Below are 21,512 nucleotides of genomic sequence, written 5' to 3' on the forward strand. Positions count from 1 at the left end.
CTCTTTTCTTTACTCTACCATCACATCTATGCTCTGATCCTTGTTACTTGTGAATATACCCGGCACTTAACCATCTTTCTCCTGCTCTCTCTGACACTTTTGTTGTTTCCCACTCTCTCTCACTCTTCCCTCTGGCTGAGCAGCCACATATCTCCTCTACAGCAGCACACCTATTTCTGCCCTCATTCTTGGTTGCTTTCTCTCTCTCTCTTGCTGGGTAACCATGTACCTCCTCTATACCAAGACACCTATTTCTGCCAACCTATTTCTCTGTCACCCTCTAACCTTTCATCATCTGACACAAGTTCCCCTCCTCAAATGCCCCTGCCCTCTCATAATTCCTTTTCTTGTGTGTTACTCAGTGACCCTGCCAGTTCTGGTGCTATGTAAAAAGCATCCAGTCCACACTATAAAGTGGTTGGCATGTGGAAAGGCATCCAGCTGTAAAAATCATGCCAAAACTAACCTTGCCTGTGCTAGTGCCACGTAAAAAGCACTGAGTCCACTCTGTGGAGTAGTTGCTGTTAGGAAGGGCATCCAACCATAAAAATGCTGCCAAAATAGACAGAGTAGCAAAGGGTAGTTTTTCTACCTGTGAAACGTCCTACCCATACATGCATGGTAGATGGATGTTAAACAATGATGATGATGATAATAATATATACACACACACACACGCATATAATATGTATATTACATGGAAAAATGCGAGCAAGAGAAATGTTCTTAAGGTTATAAATCTGGAAAAGTACAGGACAAGTTATTACACTTGGAAAAGTTCAGGCAAGTTATTACATCTGGTAAAGTACAAACAAGAAAATTTTTACTTAAGATATTGCAGCTAAGGATAAGAATTTCAAATAAAATATTTAGATTTAGAAAATATTAGCCTTTATTAAAACTAAAAATTTTATTACAATTTATTACTTCTATTTGTTATTACTTGTTACTTCTATTAAAAATTAAAAATAACCTAAATATTTTTTGCACTTTAAAAAAATTCATTATTTTAATTATTAATTAATAATTAGAAATTTGAAAATAGGTTATAAAAAAATAATAGTAGTACATAATTAGTTAGAAAAATTCAAAAATTAGTTATATATTACAGTAAAATCTACCTATAACAACAAATTCACCGTAAAGTTTGCTTGAATTTAAGTTATCACCAAGTCTTCACATTTTTAGTCTTGAACAACACCTAGTTTTTACATAATGAATTTTCCTACCATATATTTGATTCTACTTTGCATAAAACTTTAGCTATATTGGTACTTCTGGCTCTCATTTTTTAAGTATTCTAGTGTGTCAATATTTTAACAAAATGATACCTTTTTTTTAAGTTTCTTTGTAAATTAAAATCAAATAATTTTCAATAGGCGCAGGAGTGGCTATGTGGTAAGTAGCTTGCTTACCAACCACATGGTTCCGAGTTCATTCCCACTGCGTGGCACCTTGGGCAAGTGTCTTCTACTATAGCCTCGGGCTAACCAATGCCTTGTGAGTGGATTTGGTAGACGGAAACTGAAAGAAGCCCGTCGTATATATATATATATATATATATATATATATATATATATATATATAAATGCATGTTTGTGTGTCTGTGTTTGTTCCCCCACCATTGCTTGACAACCGATGATGGTGTGTTTACATCCCTGTAACTTAGCGGTTCTGCAAAAAAGACCGATAGAATAAGTACTAGGCTTACAAAGAATAAGTTCTGGGGTCGATTTGCTTGACTAAAGACGATGCTCCAGCACGGCCGCAGTCAAATGACTGAAACAAGTATAAGAGTAATATTCAAATTTTATCCTTAGCTGCAATATTTTAAGTAAAAAAGTTTCTTGTTCTGTACTTTACCAGATGTAATAATTTGTCCCAAACTTTTCCAAGTGTAATAACTTAACCTGTACTTTTTCAGATTTATAACCTTAAGAATATCATTTCTCTTGCTTGCATTTTTCCATGTAATCCATATTTTTTCCAGGCTATGCTATTATGCTAATTAATAATGTGTCAATTAGCTGTGTTTTTCCTTACCTCAATGATGCCGGTGACATCTATTAAAAGTCCCCTAGAACTATATTCATAAAAAAAGTATAGAACTATATTGTTACGAACGCCCACACGCGAAGCACCTCGACGAAGAGAGAACTCGCGCGCGCGCGAAGGTCGACACTCAGTGAGTCGGGATGTTCGCCACGACTAAGCTCCGGCTGGAGCACGCAACGATGACAACAGGCAAAAGGAGGAGGATGAAATAACACGGAGACCATACGTTGGGTAGTGGAACTAACTTTTTCTTCTTTTTAGCAAACAAAACATTACATCATCAATACATGGCATAACATTGCGTAACAATAAATTCAATAGCATATAACAATAGCGCATGCAACATAATCAAAGGTTTACAATCATTACATAAGCAAGAGTTCGTACATCAAGTCCATTAAAAGTTCTTTTACTTCTTTGTTTTCTTTTCAGTTAAACAACATGTAACAAAGTTCTTTCTTTTTTTCTCTTTTAAGTTAACATCACAGTTAACAGTTCTTTTAACACATGTAACGACAAGTACATTTTTCTTGGGAGAATATTTACACAAACCTTTACCGTAATAATTTCCTTTCTTTCAAAACTCTCACTATAATCCACAAGTAGTGACCAACTGACTACTACGATCTCTTGGCTGCCACAACAGTTCCATGTCTGTCCCTCTCTTTCATTGCTTCAGTCCCTATCGGTTGACTGGTTCCTTTCTGACCATAGGCTCTCTCTTTCTCAGCCTCTCTCTGTCAGACTTATCACTGTTCATCTTCACTAGCTCTACTGGCCTTCACATCAACTGCTGGACATTTTCACTGGCTGACGTTCTTCATCCAACTACTGGACATCTTCACTTCATCCAACTCCCTGGCCAACTGCTTGATGCCCACTCCTCTGGCCAACCGTTCGCGCCAATTCTTTGTTTATCACAAATACCGTAGCTTTACAGTGCTACCTTACCCCCTCCCAAAGCTGGGTCAGTCCAGTACAATTCCTCACTTGTTTTTCTGAACTTTTGGTGACCGGAAAGGGTCACCGATCACTCCTACGCTAAAAATAGCTGTACTTGTTCACAAGACAAAGGAAATACCATTATCCTCAACAACCAGAATACGGTTTCAAAACCCAGCTCGGGCGATAGGGATGTAACATTAATTTGTATTTTCGGTGGTTGCATCAATATTATTACCCTCAAATTTGAGAAACAAACACTCATAACTTTTTTCTTTTAAAACTTCATTGCATGAGATTGGTACCATGAAATTCCTCAAACTGAGCTCAATCATTTAAGCTTAATTGAAATTTTTAAATAAAGAAGTTAATTACACTTAACTTTTTTGATACAAATTTTTGTTGCATGGGACCAAAACTATGAAATTCTTCACGCTTTCTTCTATCATTGAAGCTAAGATAAATATATTTTGCTTTTAAAATAAAAAAGTTATTTAGATCTAAACTTGATTGGTGGTATTACTTACTCTCCTATAACGCTGTTACAAATTTTGATGTAAACTTTTTTTCTACTGGACCAAATCTCAATTTTTTTAATGCCAAGATGTAGCTACGGACCAGTCCACTTCAAAAATGTTAATGGTTTTCCATTTGGTTAAGAACTGAATTAGCAACAAGCTCTGAAAGATGCTGCATGTGACTAAATTGTGGCCTTAAGAATATTATTCAACTATAGTAGTAGTTGAATGATACATCACCATTAAGGAAGATTGAACTAAAGAAAATCAACCAGTTTACCTACTTAAGGTGCACTATCTTATCAGATACCAAAATTGACAAGGAGGTTGACAATAAGAGTGGCCAAGGAAAACAGTGAATTTGTTAGACTGTATAAAAGAGACTGGAACAATAACCATCAGAAGAAAGGGGCCAAGTTCAATGTATACAGAGCCATCATTCTCACTACCCTCTTGTACAGCTTCGAGTTGTGGGAGATCTATTGGCACCACATATGACTCCTTAAGCAATTTCAAAGCACTGCTTTCACATCATCCTCAGCATCCACTGGATGGTCCTAGAGTGGGTGAAGATTGCCAGCATTAAAACAACTCTGCTGAATCCACAGCTACTCTAGGCAGGTGAAATCACTAGAATGGAAGAGGATCAACTTCCCAAGATCATGTTCTATGGCAAATTTTCATCTGATCACTGAGATAGATGAGCATCAAAGAAAAGGTACAAGGACTCCAGAAAAAATGCCCTGGCACCTGCCACAATAATCACAACCAGTGGTCTGTTCTTCCTGCCAACCATAAAGCCTGGCATCTCACTGTCTTCCAAGCAACAGCTTCCTTTGAAAATATCCACAGGACCATCCCTGCAGACAAAAGAAAAAGGAGGAAAAACAAGGACACTACAACCAATTCTGATCAGCCTATCTTCCAATGCAGCCTTGGCAGTCATGCCTGTGTGTCTAAAATCAGACATGTCAGGCATCAGAAATCCTGCAACAGACAGAGGCATCCTCCTCCAACAATCTTTGCTTGCGAAGCAAAGTCGAGAGAAGATATATACATTTTTTTATAGACATGTATACATACATAAATATATACATACACACATATACAAACCTATACATATGTATAAATTTATGCATATATATATATATATATATATATATATATATACTAGCAGAAATACCCGGCGTTGCCCGGGTTAAAGAGAATAATGAAATCTAAAAACGCCGTCTAGACTACGCATCATCTTTATATATAGAGATGTATATACACACACGCACCCAAACACACGTATATATATGTATATCAATATAAATATATGAAAGTCAATGAAGTTTCGTAAAAGAAGGTGATCATGTACATACTTTCTTGCTGTTGTGATTATAACACCTCATTGTAAACTATGTTCCTTGTTTTCCCTTGTGGAGCATATACAAATAGGTTTTTTGTTGCTGTCCACTCTTGAGCAGCCAACATACAGTTGTCCATGTGATAAGCAGGGCTCTTCCAAGAGAAGACCAGCTACAGACAGTGTTTGACCCTGATATTTGTTTATGGACATGGCAAAAGTTACACGAAGGGGGAATTGTAGTCTTCTGAATGTAAAAGGAATGTCTGCTCCTGATGGAGTAAGAGGAATTCTTGGATTAAAGACGTCATCCCCTTTTGCACATCCAGAAAGAATGGTAGCCTCGATAACGTGTGACATCATTTTCTAAATAATGCTCATCTGTTATGTTCGGGTTAAAATTTCATCAACATCAAAAATATATGAATTTTCATGGGAGTTATGGCCGTTATGCAAAGAATATAATTTCCAAATTTCATAAAGATCCATTCAGTACTTTTGACGTAGTTTTGGATAAGAAAACAAATGACTAATGTGTGTGTTTGTGTGCATGTGTATGTGTGTGTGATGGGTGTATATATGTATAGATATCTGTATGCATGTATATATGTATATATGTGTACATATTACATGTACATCTATATATATATATATACATCTACACATATGTATACATATACATGTATGTATAGATCTATATATATATACATATACGTGTACATCTATATGTATACATATACATCTCTCTCTCTCTCTCTCTCTCTCTCTTTCTCTCTCTCTCTTTCTCTCTCTGTGAAAGTATCTGTCACTACAGTATCGAAATGTGATTGTTTCAGTTAGTGGAATAGTTTCATTTTTAAAGTGAAAGTATTTGACATGAGTGTTTTTGTTTCACTTTTGACACGTAATACTTAAATAGTGGAGGAGATATTATGTTGCCGTGTGCTCGAACTCTGCAAGAAGTTAATAATTTTTTTTTACTAAAACACAACTGGAACCCTAAGTAAGGCATGTGTAAAATTTGAATGAAATTGGTTGCGTAGTTCTCGAGTTTTAGAGATTCACACAGACAGACAGACAGACAGACACATTCTCATTTTTATATATATAGATATATATATATATATATATATACATACATATACAAACACATAAATACATACATATATGTAATATGTATATACATTCATATACATATGTACAAAGTGTTTGGACTAAATTTGGCCATTTTATTTTTCAGGAACAGCTTGACATATTGGTAAACAGTTAATGAATGACATTGAAAAGTATAAAGACTAAAGTTGTACTTGAGAAAAAGTTAACTGACATGGACTGGAAGCCATCTGAATATTGGTTTCAAATTTTGGCACAAGGCCAGCAATTCCAGAAGAGGGACTAGGTCAATTACATCAATCCCAGTGCTCAACTGGTACTTATTTTATCAACTCCAAAAGGATGAAAGGCAAAGTTAATTTCAGTGGATCTAAACTCAGAACATTAAGACAAACAAAATCCTGCTAAGCATTTTGCCCTGCCAGTTCACAGCCTAGAAACTAGTCATTTTTGCCAGCTGAGAGGACTAGAGCAACATGAAAGCCATCTGAATATTGGAAAAGAGTTACTTGTATCATGATGATTTGCACTGGGTATCAAAATACCAACATCATGACTGCAGCTCAATGCTCTGTGAACATAGTAAAGACTGTAAGATACGACATGGACAGCTGTAATGAAGACTACAATGTCATGGCCAGTGAGAAGGAACACAACAAGCATTCTGACTGCATCTGCACAACAATATTTATGCAACAACTGATTAACAGGTCTTTAGCCTCAATTCAAATGGCTATGTGAAACTGCTAGAGACTGTGGTCAAACCCTGGCTAGAGAGGGTTGCTGTTGAAAGGCCAAATGTGTGGCAGCAGAATTTAGTTCTTTGTCATACCTCAGGAAAGAGTCACAAGTGGTTGTCAGAGAATTTCTACGACTTCACCAGCTCCAATTTTTGGCCCTCTAATTTCAATGATTGTCATCCCATGGATTACTATGTATGGGACATGGTTGAAAAAGAGGCAGCTGCTCTGTTTACAACACCAAAGCAAGCTGGTGGCCAAGATCAAGGAGGTATTTGAAGATCTTCCTAGGGACACAGTGAGGAAAGCATACACCAGGTCCCAGGGCCATCTTAAGGTAGTGGTGAAACCTGAGGGTGGTTACTTTGAGTGAACTGTTATCTCCCAGTCATAATTTAATTGATACCTTTTTATTTTTTAAATACTTTTATTTTTGGATAGGATATTGCTCTTTTGCAAACTATTGTTACAAGAGTTGGCTAAAAAGTTCATAGGTGAACCAAGATGCTCTCATGGAATGTGACCAAATGAGGTTTATATTTCAGCATAATCTCCCTTATGGTCCACACACTTCTTCCATTGGTGTTGCAGTGCTTGAATCCCATTACTTAGGAGCCTTTCATCTTGTTGATCAAAAATGTTATCAACAGCAGATATGACATCACTGTGATACTGGTTCCCAGCCAAGTGTTTTTTTTTCATCATCATCATTTAACATCCATCCGCCATGCATGCATGAGCCAAATCAGGAGAATAGGAAGGGTAACCAACTAGTTCAAAACCAGTCGTGCTCAGCAGCACAAGCAGTCGTTGAAACCAAAGATTTGTAAGCTGGAGCATTATACTGATGAAAATAAAACCCTCTCCATCAGTTTTTCTGGGTGTTTGGTCTTGATAGCTTTCATAACTGCCTCAGCAAGCTGGCTGCTCTCCATTGATGATGTGATCTTTTGGAAAATAGTCAATAAACACAATGCTTTTTGCATCCCAAATTACTGAAGCTATCACTTTCTCTGCAGATGAAATGACCTTGGCCTTCTTTAAAGGAGGTGATGAGGAGTGTTTCCACTGCATGGCTTGTTTCTTTGTCCCTGGCTCGAAATGAAGAAGCCAACACTCATCCTAGGTTAGGAAATATTTTAAAAAACCAGCTGGATTTGCATCAAACAATGTAAGATTTTCCTGTGAAGTGGCACCCAGAAACCATCATGCCAAGTTCATTGTGAAGATATTCTCAACTCTCTCAGAATATGCTAATAGCATTAGCTATTTGACTTATAGTCAATTACCTGTCATCTATCACCATGTAAAGAACACATTTTCCACGGTGGTGGCAGTTGCAGGATGGCAAGACCTTGAATCATCTTCAAGACTCTTCATTCCTCTCCTAAATTCAGTTGCCCACTTTTGCACTGTTGATAAAGTTGAAGGTTCATCCCCTAATGTAGCAACCATTCCAGCATTAATGTCCTTGGGCACTAAACCCTTTTTCTACAGGTATTTGATAACACAGAAATGCCAAATTTTGTCTATTTTCAAGAGAAGTCACTACTAGTTATTTTTGAAGTCTTCTTTGAACAGTCAGATATCAGTTTACCTGGAAAGAAAAACTGCAGTTATTAATAAGAAAAGTTGAAATTAATGCATGCTAGATTTCACAGCTCTAGCATCACTCCTTCATAGTCAGTCTATGAAATTTTCAGCCCACCTTCATAAATTTATCCTGAACACATTGTACATACACACACACATACATACATACATACACACACATGCATATATACACACACACACATGCATATATACACACACACACGCATGTACACACACACACACACACACACATATATATATATATATATATATATACATAGAAAAAACAAAACAAAAAATGGAACGAACATAACAGGCAACAAAACATCTGGACAAACGATACAAAAAAGGACAGGAAAAAACAAGGATGGGTCATTCAAAGCTTTCTATCATCAGTCAAGCTCCAGATCGTTGTTGCAGTTTCAGCCAGTTATACTCGAGACTGCTCCAATCTGGCCAGCCCCAAGGAAATCTAAGCTAAGAGCACTAGATTCTTTGGAAAAAAGTAAGCAAATGTATACCAAAACAAGAATGAAAAAAATGGAGAAATGGTACACAATTACAAATACAAACAACAGGACATTAACAACAGGTGTCTTTTGACTAAGGATGAATTAAATTAAGCCGGCGTGTGTGGAAGTGAAGCTTTACGGCAGGAACATTAGAGATGAAAGTCATGGGAAGGAATATAAGAGATGCTACACGGATGGTAGTCGAACCAAGAAAGGTCAGGCTTGGAACACTGGTCACATGGAAGGAGAGGAGAGAGGTAGGGGGGCAGAGGGATTGAAGAATTAGAGAGGGATGAGAGAGAAAAAGAAAGGAAAGGGACAGAGTGAGGTACAAGGGAGGTAAAAGAGGAGGGAAAGTGATGAGAATGAAGGGAAGGTCAAGAAATGTGAGAGAGGGGGAGTAATGTGCAATAACATTAAGTGAATTGTCATAATCTTTTCAGAGAAATTAAAACAAAACACATGTGTAATATTTCAATTAGATATATCAAATCTTTTTTAACTAACATATAACTATTCTGAAAGAGAGAAAATAATTATAACAGTTGCAATATGGTTGAAATTGTTGCAGTTGGCCAGACAACTAGAATATCAGGTTACAAGACAACAAATGAAAGGATATAGTTTTTAAACAGTAAAGGAGTCAAGAACTTAAGCCAAACAAAAAACAAACAGTCTAGCAGGCAGATAGGTGGAGGTGACAATGCTGTGTGTAGAATGACAATGAGATAGTCAGGCTAAAAGATAAGAAATGGTTAAATAAACTTTGTTTTCAGGCAGGTGGTAAACATTTAAGTGCTAACTCTGGCCTTCTATGTAGACTGCCAGTAAAAAATTGAATAGCCTTTATAAAATATAAAAGACACACATATATACATATTCACTACTGTACACACACACACATAGGTTAATATGTTATCATATATAGAAAACAGTATGTGAATATGCATGTGCATGTCTATGCCTGCATATCTAAAATGCCCTTAATTCGAAGAAATTATTTGTCAGCCATTCATTGCATAAATTGTCTTTGTTTATTTTTAGTCCTGTAGCAGAGTCAAAGCATTTGTAAAATGGAAATATTTTAAAGTTCAGTGGCTCCATTCTGGCACATATTGCTATATGCCCACTTAGTGGAATTTTCCTGGTTTTTCCATCATCTGTTAATAATGTACACTCATTCTTCTATGTAGAGATAATCTTGTTAGTCTGATGTAATTTTGCAAACATCCACAGTATGTTAAAGGTGGTATTTTGATACAGTCAAATTTAGAGTGTTTACAAGCTTTGTTTTTGCGTAGTTTGGACAGACCATAGAAACGGCTAGTTTTGCATCTGAAATTGCTTATATAGCCAAATCCTTTAGGTTTCTTTTGGTGTATGACCATTCAAGTATAAGAACCTGATTATTGAGTTGCATTCAAATGCCATCATTATAACACCTTAGTCCACTTCAGCAGCCATAAAAGACAAACAAATACTAGTGGAAAGCTGCAATTTAGAATGTGGCATGTAGAGACATGTATGATTATATCTATATAAGTTCTGTTTCCTGCAATAACTGGAAGTGGGTCAGTGGAAATCTTTAATGACCACACCTCGTGTGTATGTAGATATATCATCATCATCATCATCATCATCATCGTTTAACGTCCGCTTTCCATGCTAGCATGGGTTGGACGATTTGACTGAGGACTGGTGCAACCGGATGGCTACACCAGGCTCCAATCTAATTTGGCAGAGTTTCTACAGCTGGATGCCCTTCCTAACGCCAACCACTCAGAGAGTGTAGTGGGTGCTTTTACGTGTCACCCGCACGAAAACGGCCACGCTCGAAATGGTGTCTTTTATGTGCCACCCGCACAAGAGCCAGTCCAGGGGCACTGGCAACGATCTCACTCGAAAACCCTACAAGGCCAGTCAGGCGGTACTGGCAACGGTCACGCTCAGGATGGTACATCTTATATGCCACCCGCACAAGAGCCAGTCCAGGGGCACTGGCAACGATCTCACTTGGCTTGCCGGGTCTTCTCACGCACAGCACATTTCCAAAGGTCTCGGTCAGTAGTCATCGCCTCGGTGAGGCCCAATGTTCGAAGGTCTTGCCTCACCACCTCAGCCCAGGTCTTCCTGGGCCTACCTCTTCCACGGGTTCCCTCAACTGTTAGGGAGTGGCACTTTTTCACGCAGCTATCCTCATTCATTCTCACCACATGTCCAAACCAGCGCGATCGTCTCTCTTGCACACCACTACTGACGCTTCTTATGTTCAGCTTTTCTCTCAAGATACTTACACTCTGACGGGTATGCACATTTACATTACACATCCAGCGGAGCATACTGGCTTCATTCCTTGCGAGCTTACGCATGTCCTCAGCAGTCACAGCCCATGTTTCACTGCCATGTAGCATGGCTGTTCGTACACATGCGTCATACAGTCTGCCTTTTACCCTGAGTGAGAGTCCCTTTGTCGCCAGCAGAGGTAAGAGCTCTCTAAACTTGGCCCAGGCTATTCTTATTCTAGCAGTTACACTTTCAGCGCACCCACCCCCACTACTAACTTGGTCACCCAGATAGCGGAAGCTATCAACTACCTCTAGTTTTTCTCCCTGGAATGAGATAGAAGTTGTTTCCTGTTTGTTTACAGTGTTTATTGCACCTGAACATCTGCCACATACAAAGACTAACTTTGTAGTTAATCTGCCTTTGATATTGCTGCACCTCTTATGTGTCCATAGCTTGCACCGGGTACATCTTATAGAGTTACTACCTACTCCCTTACTGCATACTGAGCAGGGCCATCTACCTGAAGGGGTTTGTGTTTTATCTACCTTCCTACTTATGAGGATTTTGGTTTTTGCTAGGTTGACTCTAAGGCCCTTCGATTCTAGTCCTTGCTTCCACACCTTAAACTTCTCCTCTAGTTCTGATAGTGACTGCGCAATTAGTGCAAGGTCATCAGCATAGAGGAGCTCCCAGGGGCAACCTGTCTTGAATTCCTCTGTGATCGCCTGGAGGACTATGATAAATAGGAGGGGGCTGAGGACGGAACCTTGGTGGACCCCTACCTCTACCCGGAATTCATTACTGTACTCATTTCCAACCTTCACCTTACTGACAGCATCTCTGTACATGGCTCGCACAGCTCTCACTAACCATTCTTCTATCCCAAGTTTCCTCATTGACCACCAGATAAGGGATCAGGGGACCCTGTCAAAGGCTTTCTCCATGTCAACGAAGGCCAGGTACAGAGGTTTATCCTTGGCTAGATATTTCTCCTGCAGCTGTCTCACTAGAAATATGGCATCAGTGGTGCTTTTACCTGGCACGAACCCAAACTGCATCTCATCTAAATTGATTTGCTCCCTAATTAGTTGGGCTATGACCCTCTCCGTAACTTTCATAACCTGATCTAACAGCTTGATGCCTCTGTAATTATTAGTGTCTAAAGCGTCACCTTTACCTTTGTAGCAGTTTACTATGGTGCTGCTACACCAGTCATTGGGTATGACTCCTTCGTGTATCACCTGGTTCGTAATACGGGTGACTAGGCTGTAGCCAACACTGCCAGATATTTTGAGCATCTCTGCAGTGATTCCTGATGGGCCGGGGGCTTTCCCTGTCTTCATACTCTTAATTGCTTTATCTACCCTGGTACTGTCAACTCGGATAGCTGGTCCCTCTGTTGGGTCGACATACGGCAGGCTCTCTTTCCCCCATTCATTCTCTTTATTAAGCAATCTATCGTAGTGGCATCTCCAGACCTCTTTCTTTGCAGCCTCATTTAGTGCAAGCGTACCATCATCCATGCGAACACATTTCTCTCCTACAACATCACTATTCTCTCTCCTACACTGTCTTGCAACACGAAATACCTCGAGTCTTTGGTCCTCACAGCGCAGAACATTGGCAAATCTTTTCTTATCTGCTTCCCCTCTGGCTAAATAAACCTGTCGCCTAGCTTCCCTTCTGGCAGATTGGTACAATTCTCTGTTACCACCGTTCTTCCAGTCCTTCCAAGCCTGTTTCTTTTGTCTAATAGCCCCATCTACATCCTTGTTCCACCACCACGTTACTCTGGGTCGAGAGGGGACTTTACATCAGCCACAGATCTGGTCTGTGGCTCTCAACAGGTTGTCCTACAGAAATCTCCAATTGTCTTCCACGTTGTATGATGCTATATCCCCTTCTATTTCGTCAAATGCTTCAAGTAACTTGTCTCTAAAATATATATATATATATATATATATATACATACATACATACATACATATGCATACAAATATATACATACATATATATACACACATACATATACCTACACATTTACATATATATATATATATATATATATAATGTGTGTGTGTGTGTGTACTGTTGAATGATGGTAAGATCAACAAAAAAAACTCCATTTTGTGAGATAAATATTATTTAATAAACACAGTGTATGTTTTTCTGCTAGCCCCTTGATATTTTCACATTTGATTCCCAGTTCTAATAATTTTTATAGGAAGGCCTGTTTTACAACATCGTCAGAATCAAATTATTTTTCTATCAAAAAGTTATCCAAATTCTGGAAGAAGTGGTAGTCAGTGGGGGCAAGATCAGGCGAGTATGGTGGATGAAGGAGAACTTCCAACTCCAACTCCTGTAGTTTCGCCAATGTCATTTTTGCGATGTGTGGTCTGGCACTGTCTTGCAATAAAATAGGAGTGAATCTGTTGACTAATTGAGGCTGTTTTTTTGCAAGTTTTTGCATCATTTGGTCCAGTTGGCTGCAGTGCACTTCAGCTGTGATTGATGAGCCATAATTGATCACACCTGCGCCAGACCACCAAACACACACTATCAGCTTCTTTTGATTAATTTTGCTTTTGGACTGTGTTTTCGTGGCTCACCTTTGTCCAGCCATAGTGCTGAACATTTACGATTGTTGTAGTGGATCCATTTCTTATCGTATGTTACAATTCAATTCAAAAATGATTAATTTTTGTGACGAGAAAGTAGCTTAATGCAGGTTTCCAAATGTTGCTGTTTCTGATTTTCATTGAGTTCATGTGGAACCTACTTATGCAACTTTTTTACTTTTCCGATTTGAACAAGGTGTGTCAATATTGTTCGCTTGCTAATACCAAACAACAACAATAATTCACAGGCACTTTGAGATGGATCTGACTTGACGGTGGCTTTTAGTTTGTCGTTATCCACCTTTGTTTCTGGTCAACTGCATTGCTCATTTGTAAGGTCAAAGTCACCAGAATGAAATTTTGCATACCAATTTGATACTGTCTGCTGTGTAATAAAATTAGAATGAAATACTCCATTAATATTTCAAGCTGTTTGTGATGCTGTATTTCCAAAAAAGAACTTATATTTCAAAGCTATACAAATTTCTGACTTATCCATCTCTAAACAAAAATAGCAAAAAACGATTTATAAATACTTTATAAAGCACAAAATGAGTTAGAAGAAAGAAATAGATATGTCTAACAGAAAATAAAGATTGTCAAAATATAATAATGGCACAAAATGAGCAGCTGTCAAAGTTTACCATATACCTTACTACAAATTTCATACTTGATGACCTAATATGAAAAAAGTTTTGAAAACTCCTTTTTTTACACCCCACCTCATCATCCCACTCCAGACCTATTTTGGCCAATTTTTTTTGTTGCACTTCAAAACCATGGGAAGAGCATTTTTGGTAAAAAGATTTTTAAAAATTGTTAATATTTTCAGAGGGAAAAGTGAGTGATTTAAGGGCTATTTGGCTGTTGTTTCTAGCACATCCAAAGACAACTCTCCTCGTTTCTTTATCACTCTCACATCTATTCATATCTGCACTAGGTCTACTTAGGAGGTTATTGTGTCCTAGCATATGTGCAGCCTCTTTTAATTTTCATATTTTCTAGTGGTGTTCTCTGTCAATTATTTTTTTTATAAACCCTAAAATTCACTCTATAATTGCCCACAGGCATATAGCATAGTGGATAAGACTACTAACCCTTGGATTCTAAGTTTAATCCCAGGCAAGAACTTGAAAAATAATATCAACAGAAAAATAACATCAGCAACATACTTCAGGAATAAGAACAGTGTACCCCTTTAGTCAAATAAAGGGCTGGGTTCGAAATTCCACCAGAACACCTGATTAAGGCTGGAGAGTACATCAGCCAAAACGTGATAACAAAAAAACAAGTTGAGGACAACTATCTTTCCATTGTAAATAATGTTAATTGTCTTTAAAGATTGATATCTAAATTCTACAAAAACAGTTAAGTGGTTAGCAAATTGGGCTTTACATGACCAGAATACCTTTATTGATTCAGGGGGCAAAAATATAAAAAAGAGTTTATTGTTGCTTTGTGGACTGTATAGACCTCAAGGTAAGGTAACATATTTTAAAAGCCTGCTCAATGTTCTCTCCACTTTAAAAGAACAACATCAGATGAGCTGAAACCCTGCAGATTTATTCTTGCATACAAGCTACCCAAAACTGTTTTAGATCATTTCATTAGCCTCATTGCTAATGTATCCTGATTCTAAGATTGCCAAAGGCATCAGGTGCATAAGAAATAAAAAAAAAACTTGTATCATTTGCTAATGAGGTTGGTTCATGCACTTTGAATAATTAATTTATTGTCTAAGATAAATTCAACAATGTTCTCCCTCATTATAGATAAAATGACAGTAACTGATTGCTGCAACTCTAAAATTTGAAAGACCAAGTGTTTTTCATGCTTCTGGAATTTGAAAACTGCACATTTATAATTATTTACACTCATTTTTCAAACACAGTAATATATTTTGTGGAAACTTAATTGAATTTGCCAGTGTTATGATGGTGAAGTAGAAAAATCATAGGATATATTCAGCTTGGTGTTTGCCAATGTAGATTTAGAAGCATACATACATCTGTGTGCTTCTAAAGCTTGCAATGAAATACCACAGCATTTGGAAGAATTAGCAAGAAATATATTTTTTCTAAATCTGAGTAGTGCAAAGTACCTAGATGGATATAAGGAATTCAAAACATTTTAAAATTTCAGTCCTCACAAAATTCTTCATATTAGGTGCACAAGATGGCTTTCTTTGAAACAAGTACAAAGAATTTTGAAGTGGCCAGAGCTTTTAATTTTTACATCAGCAACATTAAAAAATGGTATTCAAATGGCTTTTAGAATTTTAGAAGAATTACAAAGTCCCATGATAAAAATGTATTTTGCTTACATTTTAATGAGCATTAAGCTAAATTTGAGATTTCAAGCAGAAACATTTAGAAGTCACAAGTTAAGAAATTCCATTAACACTCGATTGAAAGCTTTCACATGAAAAAAAAAAAAGGCAAATGTGAATCTATTATGTGAATCTATTATTAATTATATCTCCATAAAAGGTATGACTAGCTCCATGAACTTAAATATATCACCATAAAAGGCATAAACACTTTCATGAATGTTTATCAACCAATCAGTATTGACTGGCATGTGATCAGTAAGGACAGTAGATCTATATTATATTAAAAATGAACTGCTTGCTTGCTTGCAATGTTACACAGCCAAATCAGCGCATAAAGGGAAAATACTTTGAAAGGAAAGTGCCCCTGAAATGTGAATAGAAATGAAATAAAACCAGTTTTGTGTAAATTGGGCCAGTGGTTATTGAGATATTCAGGGTTTTGGGGGTATAAATACCCAAAACTCCATAAATTACAGTTAAGATGCTCTTCAGTAGACTGAATCTAATTCTTGTTCTTATATAGTTCAGAACATCAGAGTATCTTTCATTTTGTTTCTCAGCAATTAAGAAAGAAATCCTCTTGTGATGCTTACTAGCTTCCTCTCCTGATGTAGACATGACTATAGGAATGAACGAGCCCTTTTCTATTTGGAGCACTAGATCATTGTAATATCTTTTCTTCTTCCATTCATGTTTTGCATAAACCCAAGACAAATTCTTGTTTATATATGTAGGTACATTTGGATGCATAACACTGATGTTCAACAATGTTTTTTTCAAGGGGACCCCAAACTCCAATTCCAGACAACATCTAACCATGATTTTTCAGCAGTATTGCAATTTCTCATCAGGTTTGTGTCTAGTGGGAGGAGTTTGGTTTTCACCTTCACATCAATTATACCTCAAAGACCCAAACACAATTATGTCTTATAGACACAAATCCACCCCACTTTCTGCATGAGAGGGCATGGTCAATGTTGTCTTAGAGTCACACTGGCAGTAACTTTGTGTTTGGGATTTTCCATCAGTACCTGTAATTTTTACTCCTGTACCAGCAAAGATTTCATTTGCCCTTGGTTCAAATCAATCTTTTACAATTAACAATATTTTCAGAGTAATGGGACAGGCCATATTTAGGACCAGTAGTGTAAAGTTCATCCCACCATTCTGTTTAGTATTGATTAAAATCATTTCTGTTTTGCAGTGCAAATATTTACATATCACATAATACATGTTTCTTATTACAATTAATTCACTGTACATATGTAAATACATATGTATTGAAACAATATAAGGAAATGCATAACATTGTTGGGTCATTCATTCATGTTTTAGTACCCAGCTTCCTACTTCTACCTCGTCTTCTACCTAAATACCATAACCAAACCAACAAAATGTTTCTTATGTGATATGTTAACAAATTCAGAACTGCTTCAAGCTTTTGATTCAATTAAACGTTAACTGAATTTGATAATACTGTATTTCCCATGGTTTTAAATTATGATTACTATGAACAAATGAATAGGGATGGAACTTTTAATACACAAAATGCACTAGAGAAGTATTGTTTTACTTCGTTTTGGTATCTGGTTTGCAAGATTCTTTATATGAATTCATGTGTTGAAACAAATTTTGTCGAGTCTAGAGAGATTCATTATGCCAATATAATTAACACACACACACTGGTTCAATTCTACTCATTAAATACCTGATTGTTTTGTTTTTGTTTGTCAAAGCTCTTACATTACTTCTTGCAATCTTTGTCATTGAAAGGGTAGCAAGAAGCAACAAAAGAGCTTTGACAGACAAAAACAAAACAATCGGATATCTAATAAATGAGTGGAATTGAACCAGTATGTTAATTATATTGGGATAATGATCCCACCCCCCACCCCGCCAGATACAACAAAATATTAGTTTGTTCTCAAGAAAAATAAGGTTCTTAAGAAATGCTTGCTTTAGGGGTGGGGGGGGGTCAGTTAAACTCTGACATGAAAAATATAAAATTTTAAAAAAAAGCTGGTTCCATAGACTCGCATGGAATCGTACATGATAATACTTAAAACACACATCCAGAGAAATTTAGTTTCTAGTGCAGTAGATAATTTCCAATTCGAAACTCTAGCAATGCCTATTTATTTTCTTTCGGATTTCCTTTACAAAAAAAAAAAAAATCATTCAGACTTCACAAATCCATATTAATCAAGTACCTTACGGATTAATTTTATTAACCTTCACACAATCATTGTCAAGGCCGCAGTTCGTGCAAACTACGGTCACTGACAAGTAGTTTCCCTTTCTGCTCTGTAAGCCAAAAAGATTGCTATAAAACATTTCCAGTCCAACCTGCCTCCAAAATAGTTTGCCAATTCCAGGACTAAGACGTCTGTATCTTTTATTATGCTATTTATGCTTCTGTACACTTTTATTTATTTACCTGAGTAATGCCAAAATAAAAATGAAAATTAAATCATTTTACTACGAGGTAAGATCCATCAGCGCTCTTTTAGTTTCGCTGTCCCAGACAAACAAGAAACGTACAGAAGCTTTACACCACTAACTCTTATTTGTTCTACCTGTATACTTTCCACGCATACTTCTGCATATAGCATTCCATCTAATTTGACTGAACGTTCCAGTTTATTGATTTGTGTTATATTTTATTTGTATCTCGAAAAACGTGTCCAAGCGCTAAATACAAACGCAAACGGACTCGCAATATCCCAAATATAGCATTACTACACATATCAAAGTCGAATGAAGGACACGGCTTTTGTGTCTTTTTGATTTACTGATCTTCCGCCGAACAGATACAAAGAAGCACATCAAAGTAAAAAAAAAAAAAACCTCTCACATGCAGGGAGAAGTTTTTTGAAGAACGAGTGATTTACCAACGATTTTGATGGTAGAAAGATTTGTTCAAAATACATTAACAGGAAAAACATACATGACAGGAAGAGATTTTAACAAGTAAAAAAACGTGTGATTTCCAACAATTTTTCACTTTCATAGTAGGGCGGGTGAAAAATTTACAATATGTGTGTGTGAGTGTGTATTGTCGGGGGTCGGGACATACAAGTTTCTCAAACTTTTAGAGAGTCAGAGAGAATGAACATTCATGAGCTCATCAAGCTATTTTGACTACACTGAAAATTGTCGAATTAATTATTAATGTTCAACATCAAAAATACCACCAGAATAAAATATGAAAATTCGCGAACTAGTTCTAGAGAAAACTTATTTGTACACCAATATATTAGTATGTTTGCTTTGAGATGACAACTCGGTATAACAAAAAATTAAATTATAGAAGCACAAAGGCTATAAGACCAAAATTAAAACCGTATTTTCAATTACAAATATCAAGCTTTTATAGATTATATGCAGCTTCTTGATAAGGCCAAAAATTTATTTCAGCATGTAACCATTGCAAAAATATTTCATGTTATATAGTCTCACCTGCATAAGTAGTCTTTGAATTCTTTGCTTTTTAATGAACTAAGCATCCGTTGAAAGAGAACATTGGCCATGTTTGTTGCTTGTGATAAATAGACGTTCGCAAGAGTTATCGCCCTTCCACATCGCCATCTCAGTTAATTAGCATTTTTTTTATTTTTTTAATAACATAGTTCGTGGTAAAAAAAAAATTAGATTGAAAGGTATAACAAACATATTTTGAGGTAGAAACTATTGGAATTCTAATATTGTCGGCCACCCAGACTTTGTTTCCTCATAGCTTTCAGAAAAATGCATATTTTTAACTGCTAAATTTTTCCAGAAATATGCTTTAGAGGGTGTAAATATAAATCATCATCATCATCGTTTAATGTCCGCTTTCCATGCTAGCTTGGGTTGGACGATTTGACTGAGGACTGGCAAGCCAGAAGGCTGCACCAGGCTCCAATCTGATCTCACAGTTTCTACAGCTGGATGCCCTTCCTAACGCCAACCACTCCGAGAGTGTAGTGGGTGCTTTTACGTGCCACCGGCACGAGAGCCAGTCAAACGGTACTGGCAACGGCTACGCTCAAAAGGGTGTTTTTTACTTGCCACCTGCATGGGAGCCAGTCCAGTGGCACTGGCAACTACCTCGCTCAAATGATTTTCTAACGTGCCACCAGCACAAGTGCTAGAAGGCAACGCTGGTATGTTGCTAAAATTTAAGCGGGGAAAAAGCTTTGTTTTCTCATAACTTTTTGAAAAATACATATTTTGAATGAAACTTGGTGCTACTTTAACATGTGATCTACAACTTTAAGGGCGATTACTTTAGGTTACTTTTTAGCTTACTTTTCAATTTCAGATGTTGGCTAAAGATTTTTTACAATAAATTCTTTTGTACATACTTAGCATTGTAAATGTGTTTGTTTTTTTTAATTCTTAATATTTTAATAATAATATAACCATATTTCATTTATGTCTTAGCAAATAATGATAAGAAACCAAGAATAAACAATATAACAATTAAAATAAGCGCATAGATCACAGTTTGGCAGCAGCAAGTTTTGCAATGTAAAGAAACTAAAAACTAACCTAAAGTAATCGCCCTTCAAGTTGTAGATCACACTCCAAAGTAGCACCTGAAAATTTGTAGAGGCATATTTTCAGGAGTCTAGATTATGATTATCTTTTAGCATTTACTTGTTTCAGTCATTAGACTGCAGCTATGTTTAAAAAATTTTAGTCGAACAAATCAACCCCACTATTCATTTTTTTAAGCCTGATACTTATTCTGTGGGATTCTTTAGCTGAACCGCTAGATTACGGGGACGTTAACACACCATCACCGGTTGTCAAGTGATGGTGGGACACAGACACTCACACACACACATATACGTGATGGGTTTCGTTTAGTTTCTGTCAACCAAATCAACTCACAAGGCCTTGGTTGGCCCGAGGCAATAGTAAATGACACTTACCCAAGTTTCCATGCAATGAGACTAAACCTAGAACTATGTGATATGGAAGCAAACTTCTTTATTTCATAAAATTAACCACAAGGGCTTTACACAGAAGCAATTGTGAGCTGGACAAGATACAAAAATAATATGAATGAAAACAAATAGATGATACTAATGGGGGAAGACAGACGATGCCTGCCGATCGCTGCTTCCTGAAAACATTGTTCTCTTTTTTTTTTTTTTTTTCTAGAAAAACACAAATGTGGTGGTGATCCTCTTATATTAATTCAAAAATGGACTCAACATCCTTACAAAATGAGGCACTAAGCCTCTTACCTTTTTTTCCAAAAAAGAGTCACAACTCGAGGCATTAAAGCCTCTTACTTCTATGCCCAACTAGGTACACTGCCTCATTCAAGCACCTCGATGGTGCTAAGTCGGGACACTTTAGTATGGATTTAAATATATCCTCGGGGAAGGAGTTCATTATCCTGCACAAGTAGGTTTCCCATATGACCTCTGCAGCTACCTATGGAGGCCAATCATGGTCC

At 36.9% G+C, this 21,512-nt stretch overlaps 1 protein-coding gene across 1 annotated transcript in view; it reads right to left on the reverse strand.

The window, feature by feature from the left end:
* The window catches only part of LOC106871809 (putative mitochondrial pyruvate carrier 1), a 70,444-nt gene extending 50,799 nt beyond the window's left edge, over positions 1–19,645 (reverse strand). The window contains exon 1 of the mRNA XM_014918458.3: positions 19,520–19,645. Coding sequence (XP_014773944.1) covers positions 19,520–19,525 — 6 coding nt within the window. The 5' untranslated portion in view covers positions 19,526–19,645. The remainder of the gene's footprint in view (positions 1–19,519) is intronic.
* Between the last annotated feature and the right edge of the window lie 1,867 nt (positions 19,646–21,512).

Source organism: Octopus bimaculoides, chromosome 8 (assembly GCF_046866305.1).
Source record: "Octopus bimaculoides isolate indiv1 chromosome 8, ASM4686630v1, whole genome shotgun sequence".
NCBI lineage: Eukaryota > Metazoa > Mollusca > Cephalopoda > Octopoda > Octopodidae > Octopus > Octopus bimaculoides.